The sequence below is a fragment of the Numida meleagris genome, chromosome 5 (genome assembly GCF_002078875.1).
Source record: "Numida meleagris isolate 19003 breed g44 Domestic line chromosome 5, NumMel1.0, whole genome shotgun sequence".
NCBI classification, from domain to species: Eukaryota; Metazoa; Chordata; class Aves; order Galliformes; family Numididae; genus Numida; species Numida meleagris.
Genome location: NC_034413.1, coordinates 33,670,924 through 33,688,844, shown reverse-complemented (window position 1 = coordinate 33,688,844; position 17,921 = coordinate 33,670,924). Strand labels below are relative to the sequence as shown.

Genomic DNA, 17,921 nt, shown 5'->3' with positions numbered 1-17,921 from the left:
GCAAGTGTAAATGCTGGGTTCTGCATGTGGGATGGAGCAATGCTGGACACAGGTACAGCATAGGAGACATGTGGCTGGAGAGTAGCTGTACAGAAAGGGATCTGGGGCTGCTGGTGACAGCAAGCTCTTAGTGCAATAAATATATGTAATATGTACATGTTCTTGTTTGAACATGGAACTTCTGCTGAGACTCTGGGAGAAAAAGAAAGTTTACTTCTTGTGGAAGAAAGGACAGGCAACTCAGAGCGCAAGGAATTTGCTAGCATATGCAGAGAGAAAATCAGAAAAGCTAAAGCCCAGTGTGAGCTCAACCTAGCTACTGTGGAAAAGGACAAAAAAAATTTTTTTACTCATATATTCATAGTAAGGGGAGGGCCGAGGAGAATCTCCATCCTTTACTGGATGCGGTGGGGAACATGACCACTGAGGATAAATAAGAGGCTGAGGTTCTCAAAGCCTTCTTTATCATCTGTCTTTAACAGTCAGACCAGTTATTGTTGGGGTACTCAGCCGCCTGACCTGAAAGTCTGGGGTGGGGAGCAGAATAAACCCCCCACAATTCAGGTGGAAACAGAGACTTACTACTACACCTGGGCTGTCACAAAGTCCATGGGGCTGGATGGGATCCACCTGAGGGTGCTTAGGGAGCTGGTGGAGTAGATTGCCAAGCCACTTTCCATCACTTGTCATCATTCCTGGTCAACCAGGGAGGTCCCAGATGACTGGAGACTTGCTAATGTGATGCCCACCTATAAGAAGGATTGTAAAGGGAAGGGTAATTCTGGGGAGCTACAGATCTGTCAGCCTGATGTTAGTGCTAGGGAAAGTTATGGAACAGATCATCTTGAGTGCAATCACACAACATGTGTGGGATAGCCAGAGGATAAGGCCCAGCCAGCATGGGTTCATGAAAAGCAGGTCCTGTTTGACCAACCTGATCTCCTATGACCAAGTGACCCACCTAGTGGATGAGGGAAGGGCTGCTGACAAAGTTTACCTAGATTTCAGCAAAGCCTTTGACACTGTCTCCCATGGTATTCTCCTGGGGAAACTGAGAGCCTGTGCCTTGGACACGTACACTCTTTGCTGGGTAAAGAACTGGCTGGAGGGCCAGACCCAGAGAGCGGTGGTGAGTGGAGATAAATCCAGCTGGTGACCGGTCACAAGTGGTTTTCCCCAGTGGTCAGTGTTGGAGCCTGTCCTGTTTAATATTTTTATTGATGATTTGAATGAGGGAATTCAGTGCACCCTCAGTAAGTTTGCAGATGACACCAAGCTGGGAGGAAGTGTCGATCTGCCTGAGGGTAGGAAGGACCGACAGAGGGATCTGGACAGACTGGATCACTGGGCTGATGCCAGTGGGATGAGGTTCAACGAGACCAGGTGCCGGGTCCTGCACTTTGGTCACAAAAACCCATGGATCACCACAGGCTTGGGGCAGAGTGGCTGGAAGACTGCGTGGAAGAAAAGGATCTGGGAGCATTGGTCGATGCTTGGCTGCACATGAGCCATCAGTGTGCCCAGGTGGCCAAGAAAGCCAATAGCATCCTGGCTTGTATCAGAAATAGTGCAGCCAGCAGTAGCAGGGAGGTGATTGTCCCTCTGTGCTCATCACTGGTGGGGTTGTGTTCAGTTTTGGGCCCTTCACTACAAGAAAGACACTGAGGCCCTGGAGCGTGTCCAGAGAAGGGCAACAAAGCTGGTGAGGTATCTGGAACACAAGTCTTAGGGGAGTGGACGAAGGAATGGATTGTTCAGTTTGGAGAAAGGAGGCTCATGGGAGACCTTATTGCTCTCTACAGCTCTCTGGAAGAAGGTTGTGGGGTGGTTGGGGTCCGCCTCTTCTCCTGGGTAACTAGGGATGGGACTAGAGGGAATGGCTTTAGTTGTCTACCTAGGAGAGGTTGAAGCTGGATATTAGGAAGAATATCTTCTCAGAGTGGTCAGGCATTGGAACAGGCTGCCCAGGAAGGTGGTAGAGTCACCATCCCTGGAGGGGTTTAAGGAAAGGGTAGATGTAGTACTTAGGAACATGGTTTAGTGGGCACTATTGGTGGTAGGTGGACAGTTGAACTAGATGATCTTTGTGATCTTTTCCAACCTTAATAATTCTATGATTTTTCTCACCTGTGGCATGAAAAAGGTAGCCAGAGTTTCAACAGTTGGAAGAATTATGGTGAAGAGCTCTGTGGTTCCATGACCTGCATTTTTACTTTTTACAGTGAAACCTGTTTGCTCAGAGGAACAACGTGAATTCTCCTAAGGAGTTTTTTTCCCTTTCTCTCCCTGTGTGTATCAATGGTGCTTTTTTTTCACACGACCATGTGAATATCTGGATACTTCACCTTCCTTTTCCCTGACATGGACAACTTAGAGTATACCGATGTCAGAATTGTTGTAGTTTAATTATAGCAAGCTGTGGAACTGCTACATTCAGGCATAAAACAAGGGAAGTGCTCTGCCAAAGTGCAGGCAGTGCCTGTGCAGGCACTAAAGCAGTGAATTTCTGTGATGTCTGCTGTATTCTTGGCATGACACTGCAGGCCTACTGGGATGCATTGTTCCAGGGCCTGATGCCAGACTGTTGTCACTTTTTGTCACGGCGTTATGTATCATATGTTACCTATGACAGCAGGACCACAGGCCCACCGGCCTGGAAAAGAAAGAAAGGAGAAAAAAAAATATGTCAGCAGTTTAGGGGCCAGCCTGGACTGGTCCTGTGACTAATGCAGCAGGGGACCCATGAACCCCTGCCCTAGGGTAAAGGGGGAAGGGCAGGGGAATCATACATGGGTCTAAAACAAAACAGCAGCAACAATCTGAGGAGGAACATTAATTTACTGAATATTATATCGAAATTGAGGCCAACAAGTCAAAACAAAGTGAGAGAGAGAGTTCAAAGCTGAATCCTTACTCTGTAAGCTGCAGGGGGACCACATGATTCGCCACCGCAAAACGAAGAGAGGAAACTCCAGGTCTGCCAGGTGGCTTCACCAACCACCTCCAGGCGCAAAGACCCCTGGGGAATGCAGCTCCTCCCTTCCCCCTCTGAGAACCAAGCACCCAGAAACAGCAGTCCACAGAACCAGAACATTAACTGCCTGTACTTTAACTGCCAGTACTTTACATGATGTTATGATGTGGAATACTGACAACAAAAAAATCACAAAAACATGACATAGGTGACAGCTGGCTTAGCATGAGCCAGCAGTATGCCCATGTGGCCAAGAAGGCCAATGGCATCCTGGCTTGTATCAGAAATAGTGCAGCCAGCAGGAACAAGGGGTTATCATCCCTCTGTACCCAGCTCTGGTGAGGCTGCACCTCAAGTGCTGTGTTCAGTGTTGGACCCCTCACTACAAGAAAGACATTGAGGCCCTGGTGCATGTCCAGCGAAGGGCAATGAAGCTGCAAAGAGTCTGGAACACAAGTCTTATGGGGAGTGGCTGAGGGAACTGGGATCATTCAGTGTGGAAAGGAGGCTCATGGGAGACCTTACTGCTCTCTACAACTGCCTGGAAGGAGGTTGTGGCAAGGTGGGGATTTGTCTCTTTTTCCAGGTAACAGCAATAGGACGTGAGGTAATGGCTTTAGTTGTCCTAGGGGAGGTTGAAGTTGCATATTAGGAAGAATTTCTTCTCAGAAAGAGTGATTAGGGGTTGGAAGAGGCTGCTTGGGGAGATCACCATTTTTGGAGGGGTTTAACAAAAGGTTGTGTGTTTTGAAGTCCTGAAGATCATTAACAAGTACATAGTTTACAGGATGTACTGTATACACATGTACAGTGTATGCTGTTGGCAGGGTTAGGAAAGGGAGATTAATTTGTTTCCAAACTGAATTTAACACTGTGTGCAACATGCCTGTAGCATTTTGGAGATGTTGGAATTTAATTCTTATTCCAAAGTAGCTGGTATGTCCATGAATCCATTTGTCATTAAATATACACAACCATGATAAAATGAAACACATGGGCTTTCACAATCATTTAAAATTTCGTTTTCTTTTTCCTGAAAAAAAAATTGACTTTCTGTAGATGGTTTTTAAATATACTTTGACTGTCGCACCTGAGCTGTGTATCTTCACAGACTCAGTGTTACTTTTGCTCTTACTACAGGTAAATGTTTCCTGTTAATTACTGTACATAACTATACATAATGCTGTACGTATTCGATGCAGTGGATAATGTTAGTATTAGCATGCCAGGAGTTTTAGCCTTATTAGTAGCACGTAACATTTAATAAAAAATGTGCAGTTTCTTGTTTAGCATAACTTACTGGTTGCCCCATTAACACAGTGGGATGTTATCCAGTGTATGAATGTAATCCAGAGGCAACTGAAGTCCAAAAGACAACTGTCACAGTTTTCTATGGGGATGAGCAGATGGAGGGAAGAGAACAGGTGTGTAGAGCATAAGTATACAGATGTAGCATGCCTCTATACCAGGCTTGAGCTATGGTCTTAAACACTCTTTGAATTACACACATTAAATGGAAAACAGGATTTGTTACGGCCCAGTGGAAAAGTTGTAGTACTCAAGGTGAATGGTCACAGGGGCATGGAAAGGGAGATTGTCAGTTGGAAACCCACAGTTTACCGAAAGCTATTATGCGTGCAAAATGGAGTTTATATAGTCATTTTGTATGTACAGTCTTTGAGATGGGGGGAAAAAAATATGGAGGAAATTCTGTAATTTGTTTTAGGTGCTCCTGGGAGTCTTGAGAGAAACAATGTGTGTAAGCCTAGTATTTTAACTTTGCGCCACTTGAAAGTTTGCACTGCCCCTGACAAATTTAGTGAGGAACTTTACTGTTTGTCTTACTTGTCATACTCTTCTGCATGAAGAAAAAATAAACAAACAACAACAACAAAAAACCCACCCTCTAATTACTTACTGCTTTTCATTAGGGTAAAAGTGATGCTTTCTTACAAACAAAATGCTGAACATATTATGTTTTTACCTCAGATTTGTCTGTCCTGAGCACAAGAGCAAAAGTTTGAGTGGTTAATAAAACTGTTTTCCCACAGCCAGATAATCTATATGTAATGTAGTCTGAATGTTTCAATTAATAATAAGAAATGAGCACAATTCACATGTAGGAGAGAGGATTATGTTACTTGTTCTGTCCTTCAGCTGATGTTGGGCCTACATCTTTTGTTTGTTGAATATCATCTCAGTATAAGGAGGAATAGTGGCTCCAGATTTAACCAAAATAAACCAAACAGATGTACATCAGCATGGTGCTGGGTAAACAACTGCATCTTCAGTGTCTTGACTGCTTGAATTGCCTGCATGTTAACCTGCAGAATGGATTTGACATTAATTTTATGTTGAGACACATTGTTGGCAACATCTTTAAAAAAAAAATAACCAGTGAACCCAACAAGAACAAAAAAACCCACCCCCACCAACTGGTAGTAAGATAAAATATTTTATATACTCTTTCAGATTTTAAAAAAAATTACCGTAGTTCACTATAAAAAAAACATATTCTTGCAAACTTTGCAGAATTTGCAGTTCTGCAGTGTATACCTCAGCTTACAGAAGTAGCTATGGGCAGCCTGAATCAAAATTAGTGCCCAGACCTCTGCTTTTAAAGGAGATCTAATGCTTTATCTTGTATGTTGGTTATATTAAAGCCTAAATATCCCATTTCTTGTTTTCCAGACAGAAGCAGTCTCCGCCAGCCAAAAAACCAGCAAAAGTATTTCACAATGGATGTAGATGATGAAGAAAACATGAGTAAGATGTGTTTATTTACTCTCCTAGACTATGTGATCATTTCTAAGATGATTTCTTCTCATGAGCCACAGGGGTGACTGAAGGAACATTGAAGCTTGAATTAAAATGATTTTTGTATGTTTTTAAATATAGAATATAAGTGTTATTCGGAGCTTTTGAGCTAAAAGTTTTTTTTGAAGTATACGTGATCATGTGCTAGTCTAGTTATAACTTACATCTACAAAATATCTTTCTGTTTTGATAAATAGTTTGGTATACTGCATTGACACTATTTATGGGTACTACGTGTCCCACTCTGAGTGGCACATAAGACCCATCCTGGGTTGCGGGTGTTCTGTGTCTCAGCTGCTATTCTCAAAGTTCCTTTACCTTACAGAAGGGCTGGCAATAGCCCTTCTGTAGGTCACCCAAGGTAGGCTGGGTTAGCATGAGAGCAGATTTGTGCAGGAGTCTCAGGATGAGAGCCTTCTGTGCAGTTTTATTTGGCAGATCATTGTGAGTCTTGATGGAAATAAAGATAATTATGACATGAGAAAGTGAGATGACTAGAGGGTGAAGGCCAAGACTGTACAATGCATGAAGTGAGCACGTTTAAGATAAGACATTTCCTGTAGCCAGTAGTGTACAAACCATTTTAGTGTTGGCTAACGTGATGCTGAGTTCCATGAGCTTTTTCATTTGAATAATCTGGTATTGTGTGAGGTTTGATTGTCTTCCAATGATGTTTGCTGTGCAGTGAAAGATACCTCAGCATCCTGCCATCAGGATGTTTGTGCTGAGATCCAGGAGGCTAGTATTAGGAAAAATGTCTTATGTTTAAATCATAGGTAGCTTTACTGTTTAAGAAAACGGGATGCTGTTGTCAGATGTTTATATCTATATTGATGCTGCTTTAAAGAGCTGAATACACAACAGCTGTAATCAACTTGAAAAGGCTGCCTAAACTATTCAGTACTTGAGAACTTATTTAAAGACTAGAAAATGCATGGACTTGAATATACATACATATATAGAATCATAGAATATCCCAAGTTGGAAGGGATCCATAAAGATGGTTGAGTCCAACTCCTGGCTCCACATGGGACCACCCAAAAATCAGACCATATGTCTGAAAGCACTGTCCAGATGCTTCTTGAACTCCAGCACACTTGTACATATATAAAATATAGCATTAGTTTATCTTAAAAATCTTGGGTTTTGTGTTTGTTAGATCTAGCAAGACTGTGTATGTAATCTTGTTGTCAACTGCAAAAAATTGAAAGAAACAACAACAACAACAAAAAAACCATCCGTTACTGAATGGAGAGGTTTTTTTTATAGTTCAGTTTGCAATCATTTTTCCCACCAGGCCTCTCCTAAGTACTGTACTTTCTTGACAGTGTTTTACAATTCTAATTCTCTTACCTTTTTTTAGCTGTGCTAGTGGCAGCACTCCAAATCAGACACATGAAATGAGCTAAGCTGTGTTTTAGAATGTGCACGGAGTAATGGTCAGTGCCTTCTGTGTACTCTGCTTCAGAGTAACAAAATTTTGAGTACTGCTGCTCCTAGCTTGAGCTTTGTTGGGATCCTGAGTCAGCCAGAGATTTCAGGGTTTCTCATTCCCTTCAAAGTGTATGGGAGACCTCTCAGAGTCTTATGGCCTCTAAAACATTGTGTTAACAGAACAAAAAAGAGTGCAAAATAGAGCAAAAAAAAGGTAAATCTGCAGAGTGTCCCACTCCTTAACTCCCAATGGATGTCTGCTTAAAAAAGCGGGGGGTGGGGAGTGGCAAGGTTGAAACGCTTGATATACATGTAAAATCAGGAGCATTATTATTATTAGAATCATAAAATTAAGAAATCAACAAATTAAAAATGACATATTAGGTGAGATTAGCAGATGGGGGTTCAAAGCAAACAGTGGGATATGTTTTCATTCAATGTGTAATGAAACACAGAAGTGATTCCAAGAGTATGTGTGGTCTTGAAAAGCAATTAGAAAAAATGGGGGGAAAAAAGACATTGGCAGCTCCCCATCATGCCCTCTCAGGACACCTCAAGAGCTGCAGCTCTCTGAAGGCTTGAAGATTTCTCTGGGGATGTGCTATGGGGTCTTTGTTCTGGTTTTACCCTTCTTTTGGGGTCTGCTATTGGCCCTGCAGGCAATCGGCTGATGGGCTAGATGGGGTGGAAGGTCATTCTGAAGTCCTCCACCAGGATAAGGCCTTGCAATAGAGGCCTGGTGGAATGAGAGCCATTTCTGAACAGGAGGGAGGAGCTGAGATGGAGGAAGTTCAAGATGTCTAAATATGTGAAAGATTATAAAAGATGACTTCTCTGACTGTAGCAGGTGGTGTTAGCTAATCCTACTTTTTGACTAACCTTTCAGTTCTTTTTCAGCCCAGAGATAATTAGGGGAACTTGCAGCTGCTGAGCAGGATGCACTAAAGGAAAGTTCTGAAAGGAAATCTTCACCCTTATCCTGAAAAACAATTGTTCGTTCTTCCAGTTCAATACTTAATGGGATTAAACAAAGCAGAGCCCTCTGGTTCACACAGAGAGACATTTTCTTTCCATCATGTGCAGGGTTTTGATTTGGATCACCTTCATGGTTTGGAAATTTGCCTGCTTTCACGGTGTCTGGGGTTTGACGCTGGATGCCAGCTCCCTACTTGCTTTCTCTCGTAGTTTCTTCCACCCTACAGATTGTCCAAAGTTAACATGCCTAGTAACTTGCAGGCAAGGAGTAGTTTTCTTCCCTTCTTTTTTTTTTTTCTGAACCAAGGTAAGCGTACAAGTTTCTTTTCTGCTCCCTGCAAATCCTCTCTCTTTGACAGGACATCATTTCCAGTACTTATGTAATGAAATTGTCTAAGTAGTTCCTCCAGCTGTCGAACTTGGTAATAAAATTTCTCTTTACATTCAGTTGGAGTCTATTCAACTCATATTTTTGTTATGTGGCTTCCACTGACACTGTTTATAAAGAGGAAAATACAAACAGAAGCCATTTTTTAGCTTTAACTAAATGAAGAAATCTATTTAGCTGAAAAGTTACATTTTTCTGTAGCAAATTTATGTTGCCCCTAGTAAGAACAATGTTTGAAAAGCACTGTTTTAGATAATTTTAGAAAACTTTTGGAGATTACAACTTCAGGTAAGAAACTCAATGTAAGAAAGTTTTTAAAAAATTATTGTTTTCTTCAAATTCTTTCACTGTAGCAAGATAAGGCGTATTTAAGCATGAACACTGTGTATTGACAGTTGTGTCCCTACAGCACATGTTCTGCAGGCAATATAATTTGGGGCTGAATGCTACAAGAGATTCTTTATTAAATTTAGCAGATTTCTGTCCATGAAATGCTCCCAAATGTTTAATGTTTCTGTACAGGATTTGACTGGAATTTAGTGTTAAATAATTCCTTGTTATGCTACCGAAATTTAACAAAATATATTCCTACTTTAGGATTTTTCTTTTGATCTTTATTTTTTTTTTCTCTTTGAGCACCGAAAGGAGTAACCTATCGAGCTTTTGCTGGAGGATGTTATAAATGAAAATTTAGTAACCATTCCATCAGCTTTGTAAGCTGGGCGAAGTGATGTGTTGCTTGGTAGTAAATACTTAAGAAAGCATGTTTGTAATTTGTTGAGAAGAGATCTTCCATCTTCACTTGTGTCACCAGTTTACGGGTGTTTGGCCTGGTTCCATGACGAATGGGACGGGGGACCCACGGACCCACACCCCAGGAAAGGGAAAAGGGAAAAAAAAAAGGGTAAGGAGATGGGCCAGATAGCAAAAACAGTGGCAGCAATCTGAGGAGACCCAAACTAATTTACTAAATAAGATACCGGAATGCAAAATAACACACTATAATACAATATAATTACACTTTAAGCTAATAAATCCAATACAGTGAGAGAGAATGTCCAAAAATCAAGGTAGGCCTTACTCTAATACCAACGATAAGACAGCTGGGGAGCAAGATGCTGCCAGGATGAGAGACGGGCAGAAAAGAGAGCGTGATCTGCGAGTTTTTATCTTTCCCTCTAACCAGAAACGGTAACAGAGGAGCAAAGTCCCCTGGGGAATGTAGTAGTCCTTCTCTTCTGAGAACCAGGTGCATGCACTACATAATGTTATGATGTGGAATACCAATAACTGAAAATCATAAAACCATGACAACTTGCTCTAATTTTGATTAATATTTATTACCTATTATCAGTGTGAATTTAATAAAGTACTAGATATTTTGAAGTCTTGGAACAGAAGAGTTAGAAACACTTGACCAAGTAAATTTGCCTTTTGATTCATGAATGTTGCTATAAATCACAAATAAGTCATTTCATTCATTTTTTTTAATCACAGTAAAAATGATATCTTTCCAGCTATAGTGAGTGTAATTCTTGAAATATATATCTGGCGTTATCATTACCCCAATTTTCTACTTCAGAAAATAAAATATTAAATTAATCATTAATATTGCACTACCACATTGTTTTTTTTTCCCCATTAAAATATCATCAATGTGATTGCGCAGATTTTGTCATGCATTTTATGTTCTGTGTAGTCTTAAGAGAGAATCTTCATTATTTGAGAGAGCAGTTTTTTACTTTGCAAGAGATTTAAAAACTGCATATAAATGGCAAAAAAAAGGTTTCTCAGAGGCTGTGTAAAAACATATATATATACATATGGTTTTCAGGTGCAGTCTAAGTTAGACACAGATTTTTTTTACAGCTGTGTTCAGTGTATGCTGCTAAAGGGTCAGAATTGCTGTGTGAAGGGCTTTACTCTATGCTGGCCTCTGCTGAATGAGCCCATTGCTGGAGCTGCTGACTGGTGGGCAGGCAGTCCTCCCGGTGCAAATGAAACTTGTGAGCAAATTGAGTTGAGATGAAATGAAGACTGGGAAAAGCATAAAAAAGGATTGAATTTAGAGAATATGGCATTGCTATAGAGAAGCAAAACATACAGTTTTCAGTTAAGGTGTCTAACTGACAAAGAACTGCTCTGTTTTTCATGACTCAGATTTTATTTACATTATTTCTTGAATTGAGCAAATAAAATCATGTGAGACAGAAATGTAATACGAATAAAATAAAAATAAAGTAGAATTAAATATCAATCTCCTAGTACTGGTCTTAAGTATCCATTTATTTTACTATTGATAGTTTATCCTACAAATAATACAATTTATTTTTCTGTTTTAAAGCATTTTTCACTTCAAACGTAATTTATGAGTAAAAATTCTGTTTCAGTATTAGTTTGTTGAAAAACAATACTGAAGTGTTTTATTGTTATATGAAAGTATCAAGAGCAAGTATCAAAATCAAGATTTGAAAATCTTGAATGTGTTCTTTCTTGAGTTATTAAGAGATACTGCTCTCCATTTACATTGTAAAAGCTTTAATCCATGAGCACACATCACTTAACCAATTACAAAGAGAGATAAAGGAATCTATAAATTTTGCATTTACAAGATCCTGCAACAAAGGCATTGTAAGTTACTCTTTCTGGGCACCGCAGGTTCAAGCAGCACTGATGTTAAAGAAAACCGCAACATGGACAACGTTCCCCCCAAGGATGGCAGTGCACAAGGCACCGGGGAGGGGGCTCAGCTCTCCAATGGTGGCAGCAGCAGCAGCAGCAGCAGAAAGCGGCCTTTGGAGGAAGGCAACAATGGCCACTCCAAATTTCGCCCTAAGAAGAGGAAGAAAACACCAGGTCCTGTTTTGCCAAAGAACGCCCTGATGCAACTTAACGAGATCAAACCTGGTTTACAGTACAAGCTGCTGTCCCAGACAGGGCCAGTTCATGCCCCAATGTTTGTGATGGCTGTTGAGGTTAATGGACAGGTGTTTGAAGGCTCCGGCCCCACAAAGAAGAAAGCCAAGCTCCATGCTGCTGAGAAGGCTCTGCGGTCATTTGTCCAGTTCCCGAATGCATCAGAAGCACACCTGGCCATGGGGAGGACTCTCTCTGTCAACACAGACTTCACCTCTGACCAAGCAGACTTCCCTGACACGCTTTTCAATGGATTTGAAACTCCAGTTCCTGCTGATGCGTCTTTTTACCTGGGGTCCAACGGGGATGGCTCCTTTGGCTCCAGCAGGGAGTATGGCTTGTCATCGGCTGCTGTGGCAAGTAGCCTTACCCAGTTGCCTCTCCCTGCACCATTGCCATACCCGACTGCAAGCGGGAAGAATCCCGTCATGATCCTGAATGAGCTGCGGCCGGGCCTGAAGTATGAGTTTCTCTCGGAGAGTGGGGAGAGCCATGCCAAAAACTTTGTCATGGCTGTCGCTGTGGATGGGCAAACATTTGAAGGATCGGGAAGGAATAAAAAGCTTGCAAAAGCTCGGGCTGCTCAATCAGCCCTGGCATCCTTGTTTAACATGCAGCTGGACCAGACTCCATCTCGGCAGCCCATTCCTAGTGAGGGGCTCCAGTTACATTTGCCACAGGTGAGAAACCCTTTGATGTTTGTCAGCATGTTTAGATAATGACAGAAAATAGCCAAAATAAATAGTTTTGAATCAGCTTCAACATTTCTGCTTGTATGGATGGGAGTGTATATGTGTGCATGTTTGTCTGGGTACATATGTATTTGTAAATACACACACTACATTAGTTGACTGATCTATTTGTGGCTTCTGACAATTGTGCGAAACATTCATATTCTCTTGGATGGAGACAAGGCTTTGTTGCTAATGCTTTCAGCCTTTATCATCTCTTGTAATAAGGCACAAAGCACAGCTTGGCATCAGTTTTCATTACCGTTTGTGTTGAGGAAATATTGAGCCATGGTTTACTTGCCTTAGGCAGCTGCAAAGAGGTGGAGTGAACTCCAGGATTAATGCTTCAAATGGTGTTGCTATCTGACACAATCATTTTTACCGGAGTGGAAAATCATTAGCTTCTGCAAAGTGAAATTGTTGATGTTAGCAGAGGTGAATCATGGAAGTCAAGGGCAGGTTAGATGAGGCTAATGAAGCAATCACTTATTTCCAGAGTCTGAATGAAAGGCAGACCTGCAATACTTGTATCCATAACCTATGGTTAAATAACTGTCATCTTAAAGATTGTTCTCTAATAAAATTAGTTAATAACTATATGAAATTATTTAGGCAAATAAAGGTGAATGAGAAATAGTTTAAATCAAATAAATAATGAAGTAGGGAAGGTAACAGACACACCAGACAGAGACCAAAAAATGTGAAGAAGCTAGAATGGTGTAATACTTACATTTTTAATGAAGAAGAATTCTCCCTTGTTTGCTTTTGCGTCACCCGTGTATAAGTGTAGTAACAAATGCTTTACCACCCTCTTTCTATTACATCCGTAGGGTCTTTTTAACACTATTATATACCTGCCTAAATTCCTATATTTTCCTGTGAATTCTTTGCAACTTTGTTTATTTTAAAGATAGTTTCAAGGCCTTGACCTTTGCTGTCTTTAAAATATCATTAAATTTCATTAAAAATATTGTAGTAGTCTGATTCGATGTTATTCAATAATGTCAAGTTAAAGAGTGTGTAAGTAGATGTGACTATTTTAAGTGCATTGTTTCGTCTAGTTGCATGGACAGTATGCATTGTTTAGAAACTCCCAAATACTGTCTTTTTTTTTTTTTATCATCTTGCACAGTATTGCATTATTGATGAATGTTTCCTCCTTTTTCAAATCTAAGATTCTGCTGTTTCAGGTAGTTGTGATTTTTTTAGCTATTTCAGACTGCTTTTTAAACAGCACTTTTAAAGGTGGATTTGCCATCAGACACCAAAAATCTTCACTGCCTTGAATCAGTAAAATGGTCAAAATTTGAACTGCAATAGGAAGGAGAAAAGAATAAGACGTGATATGTACCAGAATTGTTCAGGGCAATTGTTCTGGTAAGTTATGGTCCAAAGTGAGCATGATAAGTCATTATATTCTTTCTCAGCTCACACTTTTGTCATTCTAAGGGCTTAAAGATGTTTTTCTGTCCAACAGATCAATGTAACAACTTAGTAAGGGGCTGTAATGGACCATGGGACAGTGCTAGGTAGTTCTGATTTCCTTGCTCTGTGAGGTTTTGACCTGCATTCTCTGTTCTGTGAACCACTGTTGGTTGTCTCAGAGTGCCACTCCACAGGTGGGCTGTTGCTGTAGGTAGGTTGTGCGAGATATGCAGAAATTTTGTTGTGATCATTTGCTCTGATGGAGATGGTCAGGGCATTTGAGCCTGGCTCTATGGTTTTAAATAATAAATAAAACAACACATGCAAACAGTTTACTCCCCTCAGCTGTCATAAACTGACATTGATACCCATATTTTGTACACCAGTTCATAACTTAGGGCCAGCTTACATTTTACCTCTCTTACAGCACCCCCAAAAGGCTGCTCCAGGATGAAATGGAAACCTGTAGTGGCTGAAGGAGTGATTTGGATTATGCAGGTTGCTGGTGCTGTGTCATATAGACCTCATTCAAAGCCAGTTATTGATTTTGAGTCTTTTGGTCAGTTTATAATTAGGACATTGTTGACTTTCTACATGTCACTGCGTATTGTTATCTTGCTTTTATTTATAATTAACCGTGAAGTTATTGGAATTGCATCATGGTCTGTGTTACAAGTGGTTTTGGTCTCATACAGTTTAGTGAATAATCAAGGATTTAAGCACTTGTGATTTTTTAGTGTCTCATGTTAGGTCCTACTTCATTTATGTTTTTGTTTGTTTGTTTGTTTTTTTCACAGTGATTGCTCTTTTTATTTTTTAAACGGTGTGTAGTGAGTATGCATAAGGATGTTAAATTTGGATATTGTCCTGAAGTGGGTGAAGTTGTAAACTTTGGAGAGTACAGGAGCAATGTAAGTGGGGGTGGGATTTGTAACAACTCCTAGACCAAATAAAATGATGATAATGGTGATTGGGTTGGCAAATTTGCATGTCAATGGTTATATACCTTCTGTAGGCTGCAGGCTGTCTGGAGGAAATTACCTTTGCCATTACCTTTGGCTTCCCCTCACCCACTTCCCAGCAGTCTTCCCAAGGGAGGAGAGTACATAAATCAGCATGCCTGCCAGATACTCCTGATTGTCGGCGCTTGGTCCCGTTACAGAATTCCCCCAGTCAGTGTGGCATCAGAATAGCAAGTCTTCTGAATAGCAAGTTCTTAGAATAGCAAGTTCCCTGAATAGCAAGTTTTCTTTATTGTGTTTTACACACACCTTATATATCCTTCACTCGTAAGCAGTAAATCCACTCACGGTTAATTATCCTTAAGTTCTTCACAACAACATAGATAACAAACAAAGGGTTGCTTGACTGTCCCAGAAGTGACCACATTAGCTGTGCATACTAAAGAGTATTCTGTTTACACCTTAGCCCTGTCTCCAGACTCCGGAGGCCTCATAGAGATAAGATCTACCAGAGTCTGTTGAGCTCTTTGTTGTTAAGTCTCCCCCCACATCTCCCCCTTCTTTGTTAATAAAAAAGGGCAGTTCACAGCATCTTGTATACACACTGAGACAAGCATGGAACACAAACTAAAACACAGAGAAAAGCAATGAAACAAACTAACCCCATTTTTCCAATAAGCAGCTAAACTAGAATTAACACAATGAATGAATGATTGATTCTTCCCGCTGTAGTTCAAGTACAGAAAGTAGTCCATTTTAACTGATCCCAACAATTCCAATTCTTGTGGTTCAGGGTTGCTCTGCTGCAGGTAGGGTCCAAACCGCTGATGAGAGTGCGGTGATCATGTTACAGCAGATGATGAGACGGATGGCCGGACCCATCGTGCTGGCACCCATCTCAGACCTGTTCCTGTTGAGACACAAGCATAGCCTCGACCCCAGGTTATCAACGAGTAGGGCCCCTCCCATTGGTTGGTGCTCAGATTTTTTACCATAACCTGTGCTCTTTCCTTGACAGAAGTTAAGAGTATTATCACCAAAGTGCCTGTAAATTGGGTGGCCCTCTGTTGTCCAGCGATTTAAAAAATAAAAATAGCATGCTTTAGCTATTCTTTCCTGAGGAGTCATACCCACACTCCCCCTTTTTTGTTTTTGAAGCATAGCCTTTAATGTACCATGGGCTTGTAACCACTTTAAATGTAAAAGGATCGCAAACAATTGTGCATTAGTTGTCTCTTTTAGATAAGAACGTTCGAGTCGCATCACGATGCCTGCAACATAAGCAGAATTTGTTATGATGCTGATGGGTTTAAACCATCGTTCGAACACACGAACCACTGCTGTCAGTTCCACAATTTGTGGGGAGCAGGTGGTGACATGAACATCACTGTCTCACTTTCTGGCACTATTCCTCCATACTATCACTGCACGGCCAGTTCTGCCGGATCCATCTGTAAAAACAGTAAAAGCATCTGCAAGGGGGGTTAATGACAGTTTAGAAACTGGCAACAAGTAGTCAATAACAAAAACATTAATAGGCTGAAGTAGCTTTCTGCGGTGTGCTGCTTGTTGAGTCATCTTTGTCTTTGTTCCTATTGTCAGAGTCTGTGGCTGAATATTCTGTTGTGAGATCTTCCAGCCCACGTATAAGCAAGGAGGTGTCTTTTGAATCTTATCTTCAGCAGTTTTTTGCCCTGCTGCGGTCGCTGCCTGTATCATTCCGACCATTCCGACGATGCGGTTCGGCAGCGTTAATAGAAGGAACAGAGAATGCAAAGCGAGGGACATCCTGAGGGCACAATGGGATGTTAAAGAAACAGTCTTTCCAATCTATCACTATTAGTGCCCACGATTGAAGGAGCATAGTTGGAGAAAACAAAAGGTCGAACAGAGGCGATTCTGCTTTCAGGTTTCCAGCCTCTGGTACAGTCCCAAGAGCACACACTGCCAAATGCTTAACTTGCTGTAGCCCTTCCACAGCAATTCGCACCTTTTGAGCTGGGGTGGAGAAATCTCCCTCACCCATCAAAACACTCACATCTATAGTCCGAGGCAGGTTTCTCCGCAGTAGCATCAGGTTCTCAGTTGCCTGAATCTGTGCTAGTCCCCTCCACTTAGATTCCCACACAGTATACTGCATATCAGTCATAATAAGGCGACACATCATTTTGAAATCATGCGGCGTGAGAACAGAGCTATCGCATATGGATTTAATCGAATTGATAGTACATGGGGCACCTATGCCATGGTCAGTGTCAGTATGCCATAAATCTCGCAGGACATTACATGACAAAGCCTCCCACCGCGGCTCTTGGTCCGGGGCCACAATGACAGGAAAAGCCCCCAACATGTCCGCGTCTCCGGCTTTCCTAGCCTCCCTCCGAATAAGCGCCCACATATCGTGTGGATCGGGGGGAAACGGATCCCACTCTTCTTCAGGATCTATTGGCCCAGGATCAAAAGGATTGTTGGGACCCTCAGGAGGATTGTCAGGACCCTTAAAAGGATTGTCAGGACCCTCAGGAGGAGAGGCGGCAAGGACCCTCCGTGGTGGTGACAATGGAGGAGCTGATGGCACAGCGGGTGAGCAGATGAAGGGCCTGTGGCTCCTTCATTCTTGAATGGATCGGGGGTGGCAAACGATGAACCCACATGACTTTTTAAAGCTTCAAAAATTTTTCTCCAGGTTTCAAGTAACCCAGACGCCACCTTATCACCTTTAGTGGATGTGTCCCACAATTTCACTCCGATCCCATCCCAAGTTTTCAGATCATAAATTGTCTGATTTGTAAATGAGGGATCGTTTTTAGTGGCCCAAATAAGCATCTGTTGCAGGTCAGCAGAGGACGCTGCCTTCCCCCGTTGTTTAAGGATAAATTGAAAAGTAGCAAAGACATTTTCCTGTTCCAAGGTCATTTTGTTCCCCATGGTGCGCAAGCGCTTACCTTCGTCTAGCGAGAAGCAGTCGGAGCGGCTGGGGACGAGGAGGCTTCTTTCAGCCCCCTCTTGATACGGCTTCTTTTTTAAGCCTTTTACGCTTCCTTCAGCATATTTTCCACAAGACTTCTCCGGGACTCCCACGCTCCTTTCGGCGTGCATTCCACAAAGCTTCTCCGAACCTGCCACGCTCCCCTCGGCGTGCATTCCACCAGGCTTCCCCAAGCCTGCCACGCTCCCTTCAGCGTGCATTCCACCAGGCTTCCTCGAGCCTGCCACGCTTCTTTCAGCGTATTTTCCGCAAGGCTTCTCCGAGTCTGCCACGCTCCCTTCGGTGTGCATTCCACCAGGCTTCCCCGAGC

At 41.9% G+C, this 17,921-nt stretch overlaps 1 protein-coding gene across 5 annotated transcripts in view; it reads left to right on the top strand.

Moving 5' to 3' along the window:
• ADARB1 (adenosine deaminase, RNA specific B1) overlaps nt 1-17,921 on the top strand; it is an 84,311-nt gene that overhangs the window by 27,716 nt on the left and 38,674 nt on the right. For 4 of the 5 annotated variants that reach the window (XM_021398354.1, XM_021398355.1, XM_021398357.1 and 1 more), the window contains 2 exons: nt 5,666-5,740; nt 11,247-12,184. In XM_021398354.1, the coding sequence (XP_021254029.1) occupies nt 5,713-5,740; nt 11,247-12,184 (966 nt within the window). In that variant the 5' untranslated portion in view covers nt 5,666-5,712. Of the gene's footprint in view, nt 1-5,665; nt 5,741-11,199; nt 12,185-17,921 lie in introns of those variants that run through there. The other variant, XM_021398358.1, reaches the window with a different exon arrangement.